The sequence below is a fragment of the Antedon bifida genome, chromosome 1 (assembly GCF_963402885.1).
Source record: "Antedon bifida chromosome 1, ecAntBifi1.1, whole genome shotgun sequence".
Lineage (NCBI taxonomy): Eukaryota > Metazoa > Echinodermata > Crinoidea > Comatulida > Antedonidae > Antedon > Antedon bifida.
The window spans coordinates 14,613,100-14,634,222 of record NC_136226.1 but is presented as its reverse complement, the minus strand read 5'-3'; the positions used below and the strand labels follow the sequence as shown (position 1 = coordinate 14,634,222).

Genomic DNA, 21,123 nt, shown 5'->3' with positions numbered 1-21,123 from the left:
TTACAATGTGCATATTTATAAATTTGTTTTGTCATGTAGTAATATCATCATCAAATTTATACCAAAATAAATATTTCTTAGTATTAAATGCTTGACTACCCTTTACCACAAAAAATGTGGTTAATGATAACTGGCTTTTATTCTGTAGCAATATACAGACAATAATATATAGCAGGAAAGAGTAATAGCAGGAATATATTATAAAGGAATATTGTATGGAATGGAATTATTCGGTTCAATGCTGTTTTTTGGGTATGCTACTGTAGGTGGATAATATTGCATGCTTTTAGCTTAAAGATGTATTGTCCCCCAAAATCATGAAAAATAAAGATTTTTAAAATCGGACTTTGAATAGGCCATTTTGCAGTTTTAATGAAGTTTTTCACTTCCATAAAAAAAAAAACGGGGGAAAAAAATTATTTAACCTATAAAAAGACAAAATAAACAGTTAAATTACCCAAAAACTCATTGTCTTCCAGACAATTTGACCATTTTTTGCTTTAAATTACATTTTTCTCAGGTAAATAAATTTTTTTCAGACCCAATTTTTTGTGACAGTGAATAACTATTATGTGACATTAAAATAACATATTCAACAACAAAATTAAAAAAAATATTTATTTAGGGGGACAATATATCTTTAAACAAATTACAAAATTTAAAATCTAAGTTTAAAAGTGTACACACAACAGCAAAGATTACTTTTAACATTTACGCTCTACGCATGGTGAAAAGTTTTGATTTTCAGCACTGTTTACTTTCTCAATTCCTTTAGATTCCTCTAAATCTACCTGGGTATTTGCAATAACTGTTGATAAGGCAATGTTCGGACCTGACAGAGGGCGCATTTGAGATGTGTGAGCCTCATGTTCCGATGGTTGTTTTAGCTTTGGATGCCGTACCTCTTCATCTAGAGGGTCATCTTCATCCTAAAATATATAAAATATTTTATCTTTTTTTTAATAATTAATACATTATTAATACTACATATAAATTGGGTTTCAATTAGGTATTCATTTTGGTATTTAAAATCAGAATATATGTTGAACCATTGCTTTGTTTTAAGGAACAAATAAAGTGTAGCGTAGGGTATATGTGAACTTAGTTCACAAGATTAATAGGCATTAGGGCAAGCTCACACAAACTGACCTCATATTCATTATCATCTAGTGTACGTGGCCTTTTCTCTCCAGGGATGCGTCGATATTGTAAAATGTCAGTTATTACTGCAAACTGAAATAAACAAATTTATATAAAATAATAATAAAATATTATGATAATAATATTATGATTATAATATAATAATAAATGGATTATCATTTGTTTAAAATCATAAAATGTTAATTAAAAATATTTAAATAAATGATTGCAAACTGGTAAAATAATATACTTCTATAATAGCTTGCATTCAAATCTCAAGATCTAGGTTCAAATACAGCCTTTGTATCCATCTTCAAGCTAAAGTGCCTCTAATTTAATAAACATACTAAAATATATGTCACAACAAACCTGTTTTTTTAATTCGCAAAGAATTATTTGAGGATCAGGAACTGCAGCTTTGTCGACAAGCAATCCAACACGTAGCTCATCTGCGTATGTTATCGCTGAGAAACTCATAACAACCTTGTCTCTTGTAGGCATCCAGTAGACAATTGACTGTATCTTAAAACCACCCAGACTCAACTTTGTTTCAGATCCTGGTAAATTTGCTATTGTACAAAAGCTACGGTTATAAAGACTAGCTAGCACACCCTTGGAAATAAATTGCGGGAAAAGAACTCTTATTACTTTCATTACATTATATATAACCATAGGGTCACCTGAGTTTTTCACTTCCAGCATTTGATGTTTTAATTCCCAAAGACGTGGAATAGCGCCCTCTATATTAGTAGTTAATGGTGCACGTGCAAACGTATAATGGTTACCAAGTTCAAGAAGCTGCGTAGAACTGCGAAAATCAACAGGAATGTTAGCATGAAGATTGCACGGGTTTGTAATACCTTGCGATTTGAAATAGCCACGTAAACTACCGGATATTGTTGACAACAACACATCGTTTAGAGACATTCGTGTTATAAGCTTTATACGTTTCACTGAGGCAAGACTGATTGGATCCGACCATAATAATTTTTTCTCTCCGTTCATAGGCTTTATACATGGCATAAAAACGTCGCGTTTTCCAAGTAAATGAGACAAAAACACAATAAGACCGACACAAAATGCTTGTACGCTATTGAACATGAGTGCTTCACGGCCATACCTAGATTTAAAATCCGAAGTTTCATGTTCATCTGCTAAGAACTTGCGTAAAATTTCAACAAGACTAATACCGTCAGTCATGCATGGATGAATCCGAAATAAGAGGTATGTCTTTATGTTTTCTCCTGTTCCTACATAACATACACATACTTCCCACAGTGGTCTGCCAAACATTAGTTGTTTTGTTGATATTTGTGAAATAAATTCTTGTAAATCTTCTATATTATTAAAAGTTTGGGGTGCGTCTAAAACATGATTGTCAATATTAAAATTGAGATCGTTAACCCAAATACTACCAGACTTGAGGCAAACTATTTTTTGAGTAAAACGCTGAAACTGTTTCTTTCCTTGCTTGTTTTCTTTCGATACAACACGTGATAAAATTAATGATTTTAATCTTGACGTTTCCATACGACCTTCGACCTCAAGTAATGCTTGAACTACAGGCTTTTCCAAACTCGGATCATCTAGCCAATGTTTCTCATCGTCTGTGAGCCATTTTGCTGTATAACAGCAACATGGTGCATAGCAATTACAAGTATTTGCAAAACAGCGAATTATTTTTCTAATAATATATGCAATTGGAACCAAAACTAACATTATTACACATGTTGGAAGCAATAGGAATGTTGCAGTACTAACAAATAGGATAAATGATGCTACTGTATATAGGAAATTTTTCTGGAGTGGATTTTTAAGTTTTCCAGGACAAGGGGCATACATATCTGGTTTTTCCGCCTTTTGTTTCTTGTTTTTGATATCGGTGCAGTTTTCATCTTGGAACTGAAACTCACAGTACTGTTCACCATCCTGCATCGTGATAAACGAGATAGCGGATGGTGCATGACCAAAACTTTTTATTGACGGTATGTTAGCAACCACAGCCTTCCTGTTTTCTGTGGAAAAAATTAAGACACATTATGTTAACTCTCTTGCATAAAACGGTATGTTACTGACCACATCTTTCCTGTTTGTGGGAAAAATCATTTGCATATATAACATTTTATTATTACATCAAATTAAGATAATAAATAATAAAAATTAATAAAATTGTAGAGGAAGGGTTAGAATACAAACACATACAAAATATCTGTTTGCTATCTATATTTTGAACAATGAAGAGAACATGAGCACACTACATTTTGTGTCTATTAGCAATAGTGCAATTGATAGTATCTGGGGAATAATAAGTTGTGTTTATTGTCTGATATATTTCAACTTGGGAAATCTACAGGCTGTGTTCGGACGTAAAATCAGTTACATGTGTAACTTTACATGTGTAATCAGTGACCGTTCGGACGATGAACAATTTACACGAGTAAACTAACAAATTTCATGAATCTCTTTACACTATTAAGGTCAAATTGCTCCTTATCTTGATGTTAATCAGCTTGCGGTTTAAGGTGTAATTGAAAAATCCACCTCATGAGGTGGATTATTGAAACAGCAAGTTTATCTCAAAATTTACACCACACGCGACCATTACACATGTAAATTTGTTCCGTCCGAACGGGCTCTTTGAATGCTATGTTTTGAAAACAATGTTAGCATTGAGTGATTGAAATACAAATTACATTCTATACTTTATAATGGGCTTTATGTTCATTTATGGCCATGCATAAAGTTATATATGGCTTTACTATACTCGTTACAAGTAATAATACTTTTAAGGATGATTTTAATGTGATTTTAATAAGTTGCTGCATTGAGAATACTGTACCTATATAAAAAGAACACTTGACTGTAGCAATGTAATATTGTATTGTACAGTTACAATATCAAACTATTTAAATTGGACATTTTTATAAATTGGGTATTTTAACTGAAATATATTGGCTTTAATGTATGAATTGTATTTGTACTGATATATCTTATATTTCTATATGGAGAGCATGTTATTTCCTTAGTAATGAATAATTCCTTTATAAAAATTAATTTACAGTCATCTGCAAATTTATTTTAGAGTAATTATAGATTTAATTTATTCACATGACCTTTAAATGTTATCTCAACATGGTACAGATTTCAAAATGTTCATTAGCATAATGACATTATGGCTATTGCCTTTAAGCAGTATGTGACATGACATTAGAAAATGTTCTCCATGCTGATGTGAAAAAAACATTAACATGTTTCTCTATATTTAATAGTAGTACTGTATGATGTAAAGACTTACACTCACATTCACTCTTTAGGCAAATACATAGCATTTGCATATGTTCTCTAGGTACAGTAGATGTAAAGACAAGGTATGTAGTATGATGGTATGATGCTTGATATGCTTAAGTTGCTCTTGCTTATTAAGCCAAGTAGTGTTAAAATTAAAAATGTTGTAATATAAAGTCTAAAACTAGTGTCCTTGAAATACTCTTTAATATCTTTGGTATAATTATAATAAAAAATTGCCAGAATTGTTCTCACATTCTCTACATTTTGGTCGATGCAGTCAATTCTGATTATTACAGTACAGTATGTGTAATGAGTTTGTAATTATAATAGTGTGTACGTACTTTACAAAAGTAGCAGCCTCAATGCATTTAATAATACTGTAGTAATTTTTCCATAAACAAATCAATCATCGACACAATACAACAAAGCAATATTTATGTAATTTTTAAGACATTTATGAAGTTAATAATGTAACGGAAATTAAATTAATTTCAATTCATAAAATATCTATAATAAGACGTCATGTACTATAAGAGCAGTTATGCTATATTAACATCTGTCTACATTAGTATAGTATTAAAGGCTTGTTTGGTTTAAATTTTTATATATTTATAAGTAGATTTTTAAAGGATTTTATGGTATACCCTAAGCTGTGATAAATAACGACTTGATGTCAAAACTTCCATAAACAAATCCTGCATGTTTCAATTTGTAGCATGAGGTTTGGACATAATAAATTTGTCAAGTTGCTTGATAACAACCAAATAAATCAAAAATTTAAAGAATGGCTGCTTACCATGATTATATAAGGAAGAGATGCCACTACTGCCATCAGAATAGGGCTGTGTCTCCCCCTCGTTTTCTTCTTCTATGATAAAAAAAAAAGAATAATAGTTAATACTAAAACAAATTGCAAATGGATACAGATGCAACATACAATTATGACAGTTAGGGGACTCCACGTCTATACAGTCCAAATATTGAGGTTCATCAAAATTGAGAACAACACTATAAAACGTTTGGTATTCAATTCTTGTCTCCTCTTATATTAGAAATCATCCTTTTCTATGTTGAAATAAGGAATAATCTCATTTGATATTATTATTATTATTATAGGTTTAAAGCATTTCCAAATTACTGTAGAACACATTATTTACACTGTAAAATCAAGATAATTGGATTCTTAGCTATTAAGGAGATATTCCTAAGCTAATAAAGATCACCTGGGAATTCAGCTATTTCCAATCTTACTCATTAGTATTCAGGATATATCTCAGGTTGAGTAATCAAGTTTATCAAATTTGAGCCTTTCTAAATTGAACCTTTTTAATCACCTTTTAATATATAATGGAGGAATTGGTTTATACAGAGTGTATTCACTATGTACCAATACCAATCTTGTTGTACAGACTGAACATACAGTATCAGTTCTCATAGAACTAACACAGGTACAGTACATTAATGTTTATTAATACCACAATGACATTTATTTTTACAAGCAGAGTAGTCAGTGCAGTTTTTATTTGGCCACCAATAAATAATTTATGAAAGTCTCCTCATGCAAATGTCAAATTGGCTTTTTATTTCATAACTGTAATCTTTTTAATTACAGTACGATGACAATAAAAAGACTAATAATTAAAGCAATAACCATAACAATGAATAATGATACTAAATAATATTTACAGTATCACATATAACACTGAAAATGGCCATGTCAGTACTATACTAAAAACTATTATAAAAACTAATAATCAAAATATAAATATTGATGATAAAAAGATGGTTTTGGAAGAATATTTATGAATGCATGTCTACCAATTTGGATTCAACAATTGCCGATGTAGCCTTATAAAACATAATCTAGGTGAGACAAGTCACAGTGTCAAATAAAGTTTTAATACTGTGTAATAATATTTTTTAAATGGAGTTATACGACTATATTATACAGATATTGCCTGCTTAGAGGTGAAATATAAGATTTGACATCCCCGAGGGAATGATATTATGTTCGAGGGAATATATATATCCCGAAGCGGCAGCTGAGGGATATATAATTCCCCGAGAACATAATATCATCCCGAGGGGATGTTAAATCTTATATTTTACCGATATAAAAGGCGATATCTGTTATATTATATAGCCAAGAACAAGTCTGCTGGGTTGGGTAAAGCTAGGCTAGGCCTCCTATTCTATAGTATTTGTATTGTATGTAAACAAGCCTCCTGCCTAGAAAGACACCTTACCTTGCGAAGAATAATATACAGATAATTACTAATTAATGATTCCTTGGCAATAAAATATTCACTTAGGCCTAGGTCGTTTAAATTAACAGAAGAATTTCCATCAATAAGCCTATTAATAATAATATTATAATCAGGTAGGCCGAATAAACAATTCATCGTCTTCTCTCGCGAGGAGCCGAATCTCCGGATGTTCAGCGCGTACTAGTTACTAGGTTACTACCGTGAGTATTGACCAATCACAAACGGTGTTTCATCACATTTAGGGAGGACTAATAACAAATGAGGGCGCTATGTATGCATAGTTTAAATAGTTTAGATGAATAATTTCTTCAAGCAAGCTGCGTGGCGCCAAGGTGGAAGCGTTGTCTTGCGATGGAGTGACAATTCCACCCGAGTTCAAATCCAGTAGATGACTTTTGTTTATTTATCGGCAAACGCGAGTGTTGCCACACGAAAATTACACAGTCAATATCATCGAACTCGAGAATGTATATGTTTAATGACAGGGGACACGATAATTACGCGAAAATTAATCGGTCAATATCATCGTTCTCGAGGATATATACGATTTACGATCCTCGCAGCGGTAGTCATGTGACGCAGTTTCAACCAATCACGTTCACGTATTTACATAGGCTATGTAATATAAATAATTATTATAGCAATATATTTATTTGAACTCTCCTTCAAATAAACGCTCTTCATGAACATCATTTGGAATAAACACCACACTTGAATGTACGCCAGCGGCGTTTACTTTTTTTTCTTGAATATAATCTGCTCTACTACATTCATATACACAAAATACTGTACTATAACATTTCTACTGTATTTGTAGTAGAATTTCTTGACAGATCTACATTTTTTACAGTTATTTACAGTAATTTTACTATTTACAGTATGTTATACCATCTTATACCCAAACAATAAACACCTCCCTAAAAACCATGAACAATAAACGCCCTGGGCATGTATTGAAAAATATGATATATTGTAACCATGTTGCTGTCGATACCACTCTATGATTAAATTTATTGTTTTTAAAGTGTATTCAAGTTTAATAACAAGCCAGGATATACTGAACTGAATATTGTATAGAAATATACATGATTTTATTGACAAGATAAGAAGTGGGTCAAGTGCTTGTATTGCTTTAACATTAATGTGTATCTGTGAGAAGCAATGGCAATTACATGTTAAAATGTCATAACATAGCACGCTCTATGATGGCAGTACATTTATTACAAAATGAGTAGCCTAAAAATACACATCATACACAAGTTGTCTTGGCATTTAAACCAAATTAGAAATGGCAATTAAGAGCAATATAAAGAAATGTTGTCATTGTTTTAATGCAAAATCAGACAGCACTAATGGAAAGTGATGAGAATAGAAAGATGTACGACCATAAATATTGTCAAAATAATATCTATTCCACATTTTTTATGGAAAACAAAATCATGTTTAACAAAAGAACAACAGTTTTTTTGCTGTATTAAAAGAGCATAATTTATTTTTAGGTGGCAAATATGGGATTAAAAAAAAGGTGAAAAAAGTTTGACGATTTGATGGTCATTAGTCAATCAACATTGTCTCCCACAACACAAAGAAAATCAGAAACTCCCAACCTCTTTTTCTGACAATGGAATATTATACATTTTGGGCCAGATCCAAAGCTGTTTTCAAAAGTTAATATTTTACTCAAAAGTAAATTTAAATTCATAAAAAGTATAAAATAAAAAATAAATAAACAGTATACTGTAGTATCGCATCAAGTGAAAAGCGAAAGGAGTTGTCACTACACTATCAGATTTTAACCCAGCACAAACCGAGTTATGGTTTTATATTGTATGAACTACTAAAAAGATTAGTGAAAGCCACTTGTTATGGACACTGAGCTTTTGTTTGTTAAGTAATCTGCGACACTTTTCAGTGTCTTTAATGAAGTTATGCCATTAAATAATTATATTGACCTTGCTTTACAATTATGAAAGCACTCTATAAATAATCTGAACAGTATTGGTCAATTTAATTTAAAATTTAATTTAATTATCAGACACAAAAAATATTTATAGATTTTGAAGCTAAACAATTTAAGATTTAATTAAAGGCAAAATATTTTTTAAATTGTCTTCATATACTGTACTTAGCCTAATCTTTTTAAGTTATGAAAAACAAAAGGTTCAGGTACTACAGTAATAAGTTTATTTGGTTGAACTCGGCTTAGAGGCATACACATTTACTTCTAGAAAGCAGAAATGAGTAGGTAGAATGAAAATATGGACCTCATATGTGGCCCCCAGCTATTTCATTCAGATTATCAGATTTTGCATAATGTGAATACAAACTAGATTATTACCAAGTTATGAATGACAGCAATATATGCTGATATGGACTGTTCAGTATTCAGTATGTGTCAAAGGACCATGTTGGATGATTGTTGAGATCTTGATAAATTTATGACGGTATTTTAATCTCTCTCTCTCTCTCTACCACATTCCTATGGATCAGGATAATCCTCATACATTTAAAATCTATTAAATGCATGTTATTTATAACAATTTAACGTCCATGGCCCATGGTGAAAGAACCATCTCATTCTCAGAAAAATGTAAAATCATGGGAAAATGAAAGAAAGAACCTAGGTGTGTTAGAAGGCTCAAGGCCAGTGCTGTCTTTTTGTCGTTATTCTTATTTTAGCTTCTTATCCTTTTGGACATTTGGCCACAAGGTGCTGTGCAAAAACTAGAACTAGAAATCAGAACCTATTCAGCCTAGAGCATCATAACTTTTAAAGGTTAAAGAGAAAAACAGGCATTGCATTTAAACTGCTGCGATACATAAGGGCATGCCAACTTGTTAAATGCTGAATAATACAGATATATGGTAAAACGTGTACAATGATTGTAAAATTAATTTGGGCTGTCCAACCTATATTTCTTTGTGCCTGGTGGTTAGTGAATATAAGCAGCCACCACCAGCAGCCTCATTTAACAAACTAAGCCTAGATAATGGTACGTCGTCTAATGAAACCTACCATACAGCTACTAATAATTAACCAAAGAGGGCTAGAAAAAGCCTTCAAGCTCTAAAAATTGAACAGAATCATCTTTGTTCACTTACGCTTTGCTGTGATTGCAAAAAATGACATGGTTGAAATCTGGAATTCCACCTATATTGCTTGTATTGTACGACTAATTAAACTCACATGGAGTAAGATATACAATTTATATCTGGTAAATGATCTACCGTTTAGTATGGATAAAAAAGCAACTTAAACACCAAGCATTACAAACAATATAGAACCAAATATGATCTACTACAAAATACACGCCGTTTGTTAGTCACATGATCTAAATGGTTTGTTTTATGTGTTGACATTACATATCACAGTGATCAGCAAACAGGGCAATCAGATTCAATACTCCCATCATGCCCTGTGTTGCTTAGCAACCTTATCAAGTTGACTCTTGAGATAAGTTCGTGAATTTCATTGTTTGCAATTAAATTAATAAATAAATATTCACAGACTTGTGGTTCTGATAATGGCATTTTTTAATGTGGCAATGGTACAATGTTTTATTTATAATTATAGAAAAAGTGAGAGTATACTGCAATTGGTAAGGGGTAAAACCAAGAGTGTAAACCGGTTTTTGCCCTTTTTGGAGAAAAATATGCCATGAAAAAGTTCCATTTTGTGGATAAAAAACCTCTCATAAAAATCCTATAAACACTGTATACTAACAACAGTACTCCAGCACAATGCAATTATATTTATATTTGCATTATTATTCAGCATTATGGTTTCAAGTAAATTGATTATGTGTGCAGTTTGAACAGAATTATAGTAATAATTTTCTTTAACACGTTCTCTACGCTTACAGACTACCGAAGTAGAATTTTATGCAGATCACCTTCTTTCATTATTTATCTGTACAGATACTGATGCTTCGATACTGCACTGATATGCTGGTAATAGAAATCTGGAAATGTTTTCATTTTCATTTTGTAGCCTCAGTTAAGTCTTTGGTTTAGTAGTTTTAGTAAGCTTTCATAAAGGATGAATGAAATCTATCAAACACAGTCCCCCAATAATGAGCGGATACTATTAAGTATTTCTACTAACTCGACTTATAATAAAAATATTCCTTCAGTAAAGCATTCCAAAACAAACACCTTCCTTCTATTGTACAGTTGTAGTATTCTTCTTTTTCTTCTAGTAGAAAGTCTGTCGCAGAAGGATCTTGCGCAATGTGTACAAAGATGATCAAGTGCGGGCTATGGGTTACAATGCCCCTATCAGTATTACTAGGACGCTATTTACCTCCCTGATTAGAACCGACCTTGAGTATGCTAGCTCATTGTGGAGTGGCACATCCAAATGTAACATGCAACGTTTGGAAAGTGTACAGCGTAAAGCTACCAAATACATTTTGAATTACCCCGATCAAGATTACAAAGAACGTCTAACCTTGCTCAATTTACTGCCCCTATCATATAGAAGAGAATATATGGATGTTAACTTCTTCCATCAATGCTTGCTTAACATGAATGATGTTAATATCAAAGATTTCGTTACATTTTCCGGAGACAATAATGGTCGTGCAACAAGATCATCTGTTGATGACCTCAATCTTACTGTCAGAAATGGTCATACTGAATCACATAAATTGATGTATTTCCAACGCATTGTTCCCATGTGGAATGAGTTAGATCAAGTTACTAGAGAAGCACCTACGTCTTACAGGTTTAAGCTAGGGGCTAAGAAATATTTTAACGACTTATTTACCAATACGTATGAAACTGGCAATATGTGCACATGGGTGTCCTGTTGTCGCTGCTGTAAATGTCGACCAACTTAGTTTAATCTTAAATTATACAAATTTATAAATTATTATTTACTATATTTAAATATTTATTATAATGTCATTAACTTTTTCATTTATCATTGTGTAATTTGGGATTGGACTTTTACGTGAATGTTTCAATTGTAAATTCACTATCTTCATTATGTTTTTACATCTAGTAAATTACTAGTGTAATTTACAGTAGCGTTTTATTGTATGTAAAAACAAAGTAGATCTACACAATAAACATTGTAAATCATGTTCCTTGTAAATTCTCTACCTAAAATCAATCAAGAAAATAATAAGGAAATTGAACCTGAAAATATAGCAAGTGTAATGAGGATTTTGTAGTTAAATGGCCGAGTGGTTAGGGCAGGGCGCCGCTTAACGTACCTAAAGAGCCAACAATATCGGCATGGGTTCGAGGCCGACGCTCTAGTTCTGGTGGTGGAAAAGTACTCGGATAAGGACTATAAACTTTAAGTCCAGTGTACACAGTTTGTCTGTGTGCACTTTAAAGAACTCAGAGTAGGGGTTTACCCCTCTGCGAACTAGTTCACAAAATAGCTTCCTTGCTATGGAATGCCTCCTCTGCCTTCAGTTCACATTTGTCATGCATTACACACCAATGGTCATGCAGTACACACCAATCGTCATGCAGTACACACCAAACATCGTGCAGTACACACCAATCATCATGCAGTACACACCAATCGTCATGCAGTACACACCAATGGTCATGCAGTACACACCAATGGTCATGCAGTACACACCAATGGTCATGCAGTACACACCAATCGTCATGCAGTACACACCAATCGTCATGCAGTCAAATATTACGTAATTGATACCGACACCTATCGACAAAATCGAATATCACGTGACACATGATCCACATGATATTCGATTTTGTCGATAGGTGGCGGTATAAATTACGCAATATTTCACTGCATGACGATTGGTGTGTACTGAGTGACGATTCGTGTGTACTGAGTGACGATTTGTGTGTACTGCATGACAATTGGTGTGTACTGCATGACGATTGGTGTGTACTGCATGACGATTGGTGTGTACTGCATGACGATTGGTGTGTACTGCATGACGATTGGTGTGTACTGCATGACGTTTGGTGTGTACTGCATGACGATTGGTGTGTACTGCATGACGTTTGGTGTGTACTGCATGACGTTTGGTGTGTACTGCATGACGATTGGTGTGTACTCCATGACGATTGGTGTGTACTGCATGATAAATGTGAACTGAAGGCAGAGGAGGCGTTCCATACCTTGCTTGTTGAAATAGAAACAAATACTGGCTGCAATTAGTAGTTTAAAGAAAAAAAATTGCGTACAGAAAAAGTACAGTACATAAAACTAATTGACAACAGTCTATGACAAGTGTCATATTCTGTCATAAGTTATACATATACTGTAAGGACTTAACTAAATAATAAATTAATTATTATCACAAAATTTGTGTAATAAAATTTACCTGAGATTGTTTGAATTGTACGGTTGTACAAGAAAAGGCACCTCCTATATATTATTGATATTATGATACAATATTATTGGATCCCAATCTGAGAATAATAATAGTACTGAAGGACAGTCTGATGCCTAGCTTAATGGCCTAACAGCATATAAGTCACTATGTAACACAGTTACCATGCTGTGTGTGATCAAAAAGCAATTGGGTTTGTATCATTTGCTACTGTAGTAGTAGTAGCAGCAGTAGCCAATTGCGTCAAAGAATTTATCTATCGAGTATTATCTTTCTCTGAAATTATAAATTACTCATTAGCCTTGAGAAAAAAATTTCAGAATTTCATTAAGTACCTAAATACAACGGCTTACTACAGTACTGTAATGCTAACAGGTTACAATAATTTATAGGATCACTGTAAGAAACACTCAATTAAAAGCATGAAGTTAATGAGCACTTTTTAATCATATTCATACTAACCAATTAAAATGTAAGGAAGGTGTAAAATACAAATTGTAAAGAAAGCTTGTAAGTTGCATCAGTCTCTAGTGCCTAAATATTTGAATGCTTGTAAATATAGATAAAGATATAAGAATTTACCTACTTATAGTGAAAGACAGCTTAATTTAGTGAACAAATAATAATAGTATAATACAATGTTAACTTTATTTTGCAGATCTATGTCGGATTCTTTCAAATCGTGCATTGACATGCTTATTTATTCCGATAATTTTTTAACTTATCGGAACAGAATAGATAAAGCAGTATACTAATCGGATTTGCAAGTCTCGACAGTCTGTACCATCAACATGCAACATAATTTGACATCAGTTAAATTGTTTTTGTGACACAGAGATGGATTAATTTTTGCATGACAATAATATGGTACTTTCTACTAATGAGAACATACAGTATTAAACCAAGAAATCTAAATTGATAAAAAAAAAGATGTTGCAGGACTTCATTTACAAAAGGTTGTTACAATACAAACTTACTAAACAGATATAAAATGGCCTCCTAAAATAGAAACAATTAAAATGATGAATGTAACTATTTCTTTCTCCAAAATTTCTGGATTCAAATATTTGATATAAATTTTGCGGTGCACCATGTATATTTTAGTTCTGAAAAGAACTGTTAATTTTCTCAAGTGTCGATCAACTTTGATCGTCCTCATGAGGAGGATATTAGCAACAAAAAATGTTGTATTGTATCTCACCAAGCCTTGAACTTAGTATCTGACTGTACCCTTAGATGACAAATTTATCTAGCTACCTCTCACAATATCACTACAGTAGACTCATGCACCTGCTGGGCCCTATTCTTTTCATTTTATTTTGGCTCAACTAAGCGAGAAACAAGGCTATTATTTATATTAAATGTATGTGCTGCTGTATTGTACCATGTTTCGGGTACCTCCATGATTGTAACTATCTATAATCTGTGTGAGAATGAGCCACTACAGGTAGTTTTATTTGTCATTGAAGACAAATTGTATTTTTATATAAAAACGACACTTTCGGGATCTAAAGCATTCCCTTGATGATTTTATTAGGAAAATCAATAAATCTAATACAAAAAAATACATACAAAGTGATTTAAATTACTGACATTACAAATACAACATTAGGCGCTATATAAATCCAGGATAATATAATAATAATATATATTCAGGCAAAAGATACATTTTACAAAATATAATAAAAATCAACAAATTAAACAAACACAACACAAGAAGAAAATATAAAATCATAGTCACTAGCTGCCAGGAAAGCACAAAAGCAGCCTAAGCCACTGTCAGTGTCAGAATAGGTGAGTATCCTCCAACCAGTGACTAATTATTACAAATAATATAAATAATATAGATGATGACTTAAAGTTAAAATCTTAAAAGAATTACTTAATTATATAAATGCCTATAGTTTATGCAGTGTTCTCCCCAGGCCTTTGAAGCGTCACGGTACTGTGACGCTTGGGTTCTCTACCGTGACGGTTTACGGTCGGCCGTGACGCTTAAAACCTTATCCGTGAGGCACGGCATATCCATGCATAAAGAGCCTAATGCATACGAGACACGTGACATGACCACAAGCCAAGAAACAAAAGACTGCATGTTATAACAACTGAGACGCGCTTTCACCGGCCGCCGTCGAGAGATGTAAACACGTGTTTTGTTACTGCCATGTCTCTCTTTCGATCTCTAGTATTGGCTGTTGTCTGAATCGTCTAAAATGCGGTAACTTGTATATTGTAAATAAAACAGTGATTGATTGTATTGTTTTTCTTGTAAAAATGTTATGTGTATTAAAAAATAAATATCAATGATATTTTCAATATCACACTGAATCGACTCTCTATGGATCGGTGGGATTTACTCTTTCGTCGGTAACGTACAGGCCTCGAATTTTACCGCGGCCAGTTCCGTCGGTGCCCTCTCAGTTGGCCTCAATGCCCTCGAAAATGAACAGCACCCACGGCCACTACTGGCCTGCCCTTTTTTGCGTTGGCCGTGAGTGCCCTTCCCGAGTTTTACCACAATAAAAACCACTGAAGTAGATAGAAAATAATGTCAAGAAGATTTGTTTACACGACTCAGACGAGATGCAAAACTATCGCCTGTCTTTGTTGCAAGGGATTTCTCTAAACGCATAATACACAGTAGACAAAACATCGAACATATTTGTGTAAACCAAAACAATATCGTCCCGGCCGCCGTGTGCGTGGTAAATCATGGTATAGATAGTTACGTACATTAAAATACAGGGGTGTACACTTTTAATAATCAAGCCAAAAACGTTCCTCGATCGGAGGTCACTGAAAGTATTAAAGTCGCACCACCCCTGTCTCAATAATCGAGCTAGCCGCCTTCGTTGAAAGAAAATTACACGCACTCCTAGCTGCTTATCCTCCCACCACCGCCGATCCGATCGAACACACGCAATTCAATACATTGGGAAAACAATTCCATTTGACGCACACGCACCCTCTGATAAGAAATTTCACACGATGTGTGTTGTGCACGACGAAGGATCGGATCGTTGGAAAAACAATTCCTTTTGACGTACACGCACCCTCTGATAAGAAAATACCATGTGCGTTCCTGCATGGTGTAGTCCATTATACATGTAAAATTAGGGGTGTCCACTTTTAGTACCAAAGTTAAACCCACACCTCAACCCGACGATCGTTTGAAGTATATTATATTATTATATTTATATTTTATCACACCCACCTCAATAATCCAGCCGACAGATCAGCAAATCAATCTTGTTTAACTACGTCGTTGAACTACAGTTGTCCTACTGATGAGTAGGCGTATTTTTTTTTCATTGGGGACTTATCCTTGACGTTCGTAATGAACGCAAAAAATGTTTCTTATCGCGTAGGCCTATGTTTACCGGCGGAAAAGTAGATTACGATCTGCTAGCACGCTATGAAGTGTCCTTTCCGGCCAACTACAGATTTGTCCTACTGATGAGTAGGCCTATAGTTTTATTTCATCGGGGACTTCCCCTTGACGTTCGTAATGAATGCAAAAAATGTTTCTTATTGCGTATGTTTAGCGGCGGAAAAAGTAGGTTTCCCCTTAATAGGGGTGTCCCTTGAATAGGAATTTGCTGTAGTGTTAAAACATTGCTCCTTGTTAATTTTTAACAGAAAAGTGTCCTCTTAATAATAGGATTTCACATGAATCGGTAGGGATGATTTAACATAGAGGTTCTATCTACTATATATATTACATTTTTATCAATAAAAAGTGGTTTTACTAACCAAGTAGATGCTGGAACATAAGATTTCTCTCCTGTCATTCCTTTTCGATTATTTATTTGCGGTGCACAAGTTCTTTTCAGATGGTTTTAACACTAATTAAACCAGCAGAATGTAAATGATGTTGCATACAACAGCAGATAAAACAGACATTGTCAAAGTGTCACCTGTGCAGTAAAAAAAATTAAATGTAACAATACTAATTAAAGCATGAATTTAAATTACACTTCCTTCTTGTGTTGATCTACTGTAAATTGAATGCAACAAATGAAAATATAATATATTAGCATACTTTAGGTCATACCGTATATTTCGGTGCATAAGTCCCACCTGTGTATAAGACGCACCCCTTAACTGAGAGTAAAATATGGGTATTTTTTATATAGTCGATGTATAAGACGCACTTTATATTTCATCAAAATAATGTTTTTTTAAATTGTAATCAATATTATTGTAATAATATATTTTGTTATTATATATACAGCGTCCTTTATTTAGGTTTTTCTTACCTAGGCTCGGCCGCGCCCAGCCTCAACAAGTTCTTTCTAACTTGTTATTCATGAGTTTCGCACCCGCAACATCGAGTGCATGACCGTGTGTGTAACACGCACGTGTGTGGGCTAGCCTCGCTCGATCATTTCGAGAGGGCGCACGTTTTCACGGACAATCGTATTCGATTAGTATCTATGTATCTGAGAAGTGTGTACGCTAGGTCCATGCTATAATCAACTGGAGAATATACTAGTCGAATACCGAACACCATGTGGCCGCCAAGAAGGGCTTGCGCTGGGGGTACGGCGGTCGGTGATCGTGCGTATAACTATAAATAAATACTAGGCCTATTCCAATCGTAAACGTTTACAAATGAAATTTTATCGGAGCGCCTAAAACAGCTCCATAATGAACAAATCTTTTCATCATATTTAGTAACATCACGCTCAACGAGGTGACGATATGTATAATCTGTGCGGTGAGGCATTTATGTTCGGTGTATAAGACGCACCCTTAATTTAGAGGTCAAATTTGCATGTCAAAAGTGCGACTTATACACCAAAATATACGGTAGTTCAAAATAAAAAAAAATAACATTGATAATCATCATAATAAAAAAAATCCATAATGTATCATTTTCCACACAATTTACTTCATATGCTGTGTACCTACTGTAAGTGTAAAAACGCCATTAATATGAAGGTTTAAATTATACAGCAGTACTGTATGACTGTTTAACCATGCATGCAAGAGATCAAATCCCTTGAGAGTAAAAATTGTGGAATTTTAATCTTTAAAATTTATAATTTATTAATGATCAAAAACAAAATTATTAAATTGATAAAAGAATAATTTACATTATAAAATAGTAGTTCAAATTAACTACGGAATTATAACAATTTTGTTACCAAATTCACAATACAATGGAGATTTTAGGAGACTACAGTATGCAAAATTGTATTTCTTAGTTAATATCAGTATTACTACAATAAAATTAGGATTTTTTTTAAAAAGTTTATCGCATATATCTTGTATACAATATTAACATAAAATGTCAACAAAATAATATTTATCACCGTCAAAAATGCTTCTTTAACATAGAAACTCTGAATTACAATTATGCATTTAACCATGAAGTGTTTTATTATTATATTTCAAATTTTCATAATATTTAATAAAAGATGAATACAGTATTGATTGTTCAAGACATGTCCAATTAAGTGTTCATTAGTGTTTCAGTCACCCTTTCACTTTTGTTGAATTGTGTCCATAAGATAGTGTTAATGAAAATCAATACCTTGAAAAGAACAGTTTTACGTGAATCATTATTTTTGTGTTTCCATCGTTTTTAACTGGAAATATTTATAACACTACAGTATGCCTTTTTGTTTGCACCCTATGTACATCATAAACCATTTTATCAAAAGACGATAGCGTTTTCGGGGGATTACAGTACATTACTCTCCGTTCAGGAGGTACGATGCTTAAAGACACATTCCCTATGTTTTTTAGATCTAATTTAAGATCACAAACTATATTTAATGTAAAAATAATACTATGGTCCTATTGCGATAACTTTTTTCGTCGTCTTTAAATGGTTAAAAATGTGAAAAATAAGTCGATTCTAATAATTATAGCAGCCCGCTATAAATCCCAAAATGCATTGCGCGCGGATTGATATTTTTGTTTTTCTTCTGTAATTCACCCACTTTTCGATCGATCATGAGGCCAAAACAAATGGAAGACTCCTAACTTGTCAGCGAAAATACCGGGTTTTCCCCAATTTGTATCAACATAGTTTGGCAAAAATAGAAAGACAATTAATGCAGCAACTATACAACGTCAGGCTAGGTATATAGCTAGCGTACGATGTTCTTACGTTACCGATGTTTACCAGCTAGGCCTACAAAACTAAGCCTAGCTAGGCTAGGCCTAAAGACCATCCACGAGAGGTCAGTTGCCGCAAGCTACTTAGGTAGTGCATTGTTTCTCACTTTTTATCATAATTTACCATAAAACGTACATTTAAGACAAGGAATGACCTGGTTTAATGTTTTTTAGTAATATATATGTATTATTTTTACAAAACGTCACAAATTGTAGGGAAGGTGTCTTTAATTAACATGGTGTCCTGAAATCCCCTGAAAATGCTATGCTATTTTTGTTTTTTATACTTGATATGTTTTGATGTATTAATAACAATAACATTGGGCCAATGTATAATACTTTAATGATTAATTAATAAAGAGAATTTAATTGTACCAGCTTTTCTTTAAAACCAACCAATAAACGGTGGATGTCGAAGTTTTTAAAACTGGCTGCGAGGGACCAAAAAGCGACCAGCTGTCTTTCATAGTAGTAGTCTAATAAAGAGGCTATAGAAAAGCTAGGCTTAGAGTAGAGGGCCTCATCTAGTTAAGTTTTGTGGCGTGGCCTCTACAGACTTCCCAACTTGGAAGAATGAAATATCGAGGTTTTATAAACTATAGATGGCGCTATGAAAAATCTAACAATATTGCCATCATGATCTATAATGCGTGCCGAAGGAAACAAATCAATGGACTGATATTAGTACAGTATGTTTTCTATATCACATTTTTCCATCAAATTTCTGCTCAAGAACCATCTTCTTAGTTGCTTCATTTTTCCTATCTTTTCTTCTGAGATAATCAATTGAATTTATTTTATTTTTGATTCAAATTTTTATAATTATTTTTATTGCTACATGTTTATGTCTCGTCATGTTGTATAATATCAGCTTCGGCTGGATGGACCACCCTCGTAAAATATTGTTGAAATAAATAATTAATAAATAAGGTTTAGTCTCATTTCATTTCATTTATTCATGGTCAAACACAGTAAAATATATTATTACATGGTTTGAAATTAATATTGTCAAATTTTGAAATAACACAAATAGCTTTATTTCGCGAGCATCATTGCACAATACATGATGGGGAAGGGTTTGGGAGCAAACGTCACAACGTGCAGGTACAAACAACAAATCACGTAGGCCCTATGTACAGTATGCATTGTGATGTTTGCTCCTAAATTTTTCTCATCATGGTGTCACGCAAGCTATTTGCGATAAACTTATTCTCTTATCAATATCTAAATTATAAAGTTAGGTACTGTCCTAGCTAGGCCTATATATCGCATCGGTAGATTTTTTGGTTTATCCGAAATATTGGTTGGGGGAGAAAATGCATTTTATTTTAGCGTGAGAGTTGGGAGGTCTGCCTAGGCCTAGCTACTGTAGCAATAAGCAGGCTTAGTAATAATACTCTAGCCCTAGCTTAGGCCTGGCGCGCCTACAACAGAGAGGCTAGGCCTAGGCCTCCTACTACTAATAGGCCTAGCAGGCCCCTACTAGCTAGATAGGCCTAGGCCTAGGAGTCTAGCCTAAGTAGTAGGATCAGAGCCTATTAAAACACTGACAGTTTTAACTATTAAACTAAGACTAGCCTAGCTCCAAAAAATACACTCACTCACCCCTTTCTTTAACTCAAACACATTTAATCAGCCTAAACCTTAGATAACTTCTTGTTGCATGAAGCAGTCTTTCACCTTAAAAGACCATTAGCGAAGCCAAATATTCTTTAGCTAAGACTAGCCTAGGTTACACACTCACACCAAAGATTGTATGGCGCCGCTATACAATCTTTGCTCACACTCTACCACTCCCCCTGTCTCTTTCTTTAGCTTTCTCTGGATCTGATCTGACACATGACCAGCGACCTCAAGTTATAAGCACGAGAGCTGCTGCAGGTGTATGTTTGTGATGGTGTTCAGTACATCATATTTCCTCCATGAGTACATTAACTACTGCCGTATTTAATATGTGCGAGGGAGGGGAAGTG

General features: G+C 33.5%; 1 protein-coding gene across 2 annotated transcripts; it reads right to left on the bottom strand.

Annotated features, from left to right (window-relative positions):
• Positions 1 to 534: 534 nt before the first annotated feature.
• On the bottom strand, positions 535 to 20,929 carry LOC144843655 (putative diacylglycerol O-acyltransferase tgs1). 2 transcript variants are annotated; one of them, XM_078700547.1, is made up of 6 exons: positions 20,756 to 20,929; positions 16,775 to 16,938; positions 5,225 to 5,296; positions 1,510 to 3,155; positions 1,150 to 1,233; positions 535 to 929 (listed from the first exon to the last, which is right to left on the bottom strand). In XM_078700547.1, exons 2-6 carry the CDS (start codon positions 16,791 to 16,793, stop codon positions 705 to 707), a joined length of 2,046 nt encoding a protein of 681 aa, XP_078556673.1. In that variant the 5' UTR covers positions 16,794 to 16,938; positions 20,756 to 20,929; the 3' UTR covers positions 535 to 704. The 2 variants fall into 2 exon arrangements, with proteins under 2 accessions (XP_078556673.1, XP_078556665.1); XM_078700539.1 differs by lacking the exons at positions 16,775 to 16,938; positions 20,756 to 20,929 and adding an exon at positions 9,798 to 10,204.
• Positions 20,930 to 21,123: the final 194 nt, after the last annotated feature.

What these genes read in the sequence shown, in the direction of transcription:
- LOC144843655 (XM_078700539.1), bottom strand. Translation starts at nt 9,825, where the DNA reads ATGTCATTTTTTGCAATCACAGCAAAGC. An exon ending in TTTTGCAATCACAGCAAAGC is followed by an intron (nt 5,297 to 9,797) that starts GTAAGTGAACAA and finishes TTTTTATCATAG; the next exon opens with AAGAAGAAAACGAGGGGGAG. An exon ending in CTCTTCCTTATATAATCATG is followed by an intron (nt 3,156 to 5,224) that starts GTAAGCAGCCAT and finishes TTTTTTCCACAG; the next exon opens with AAAACAGGAAGGCTGTGGTT.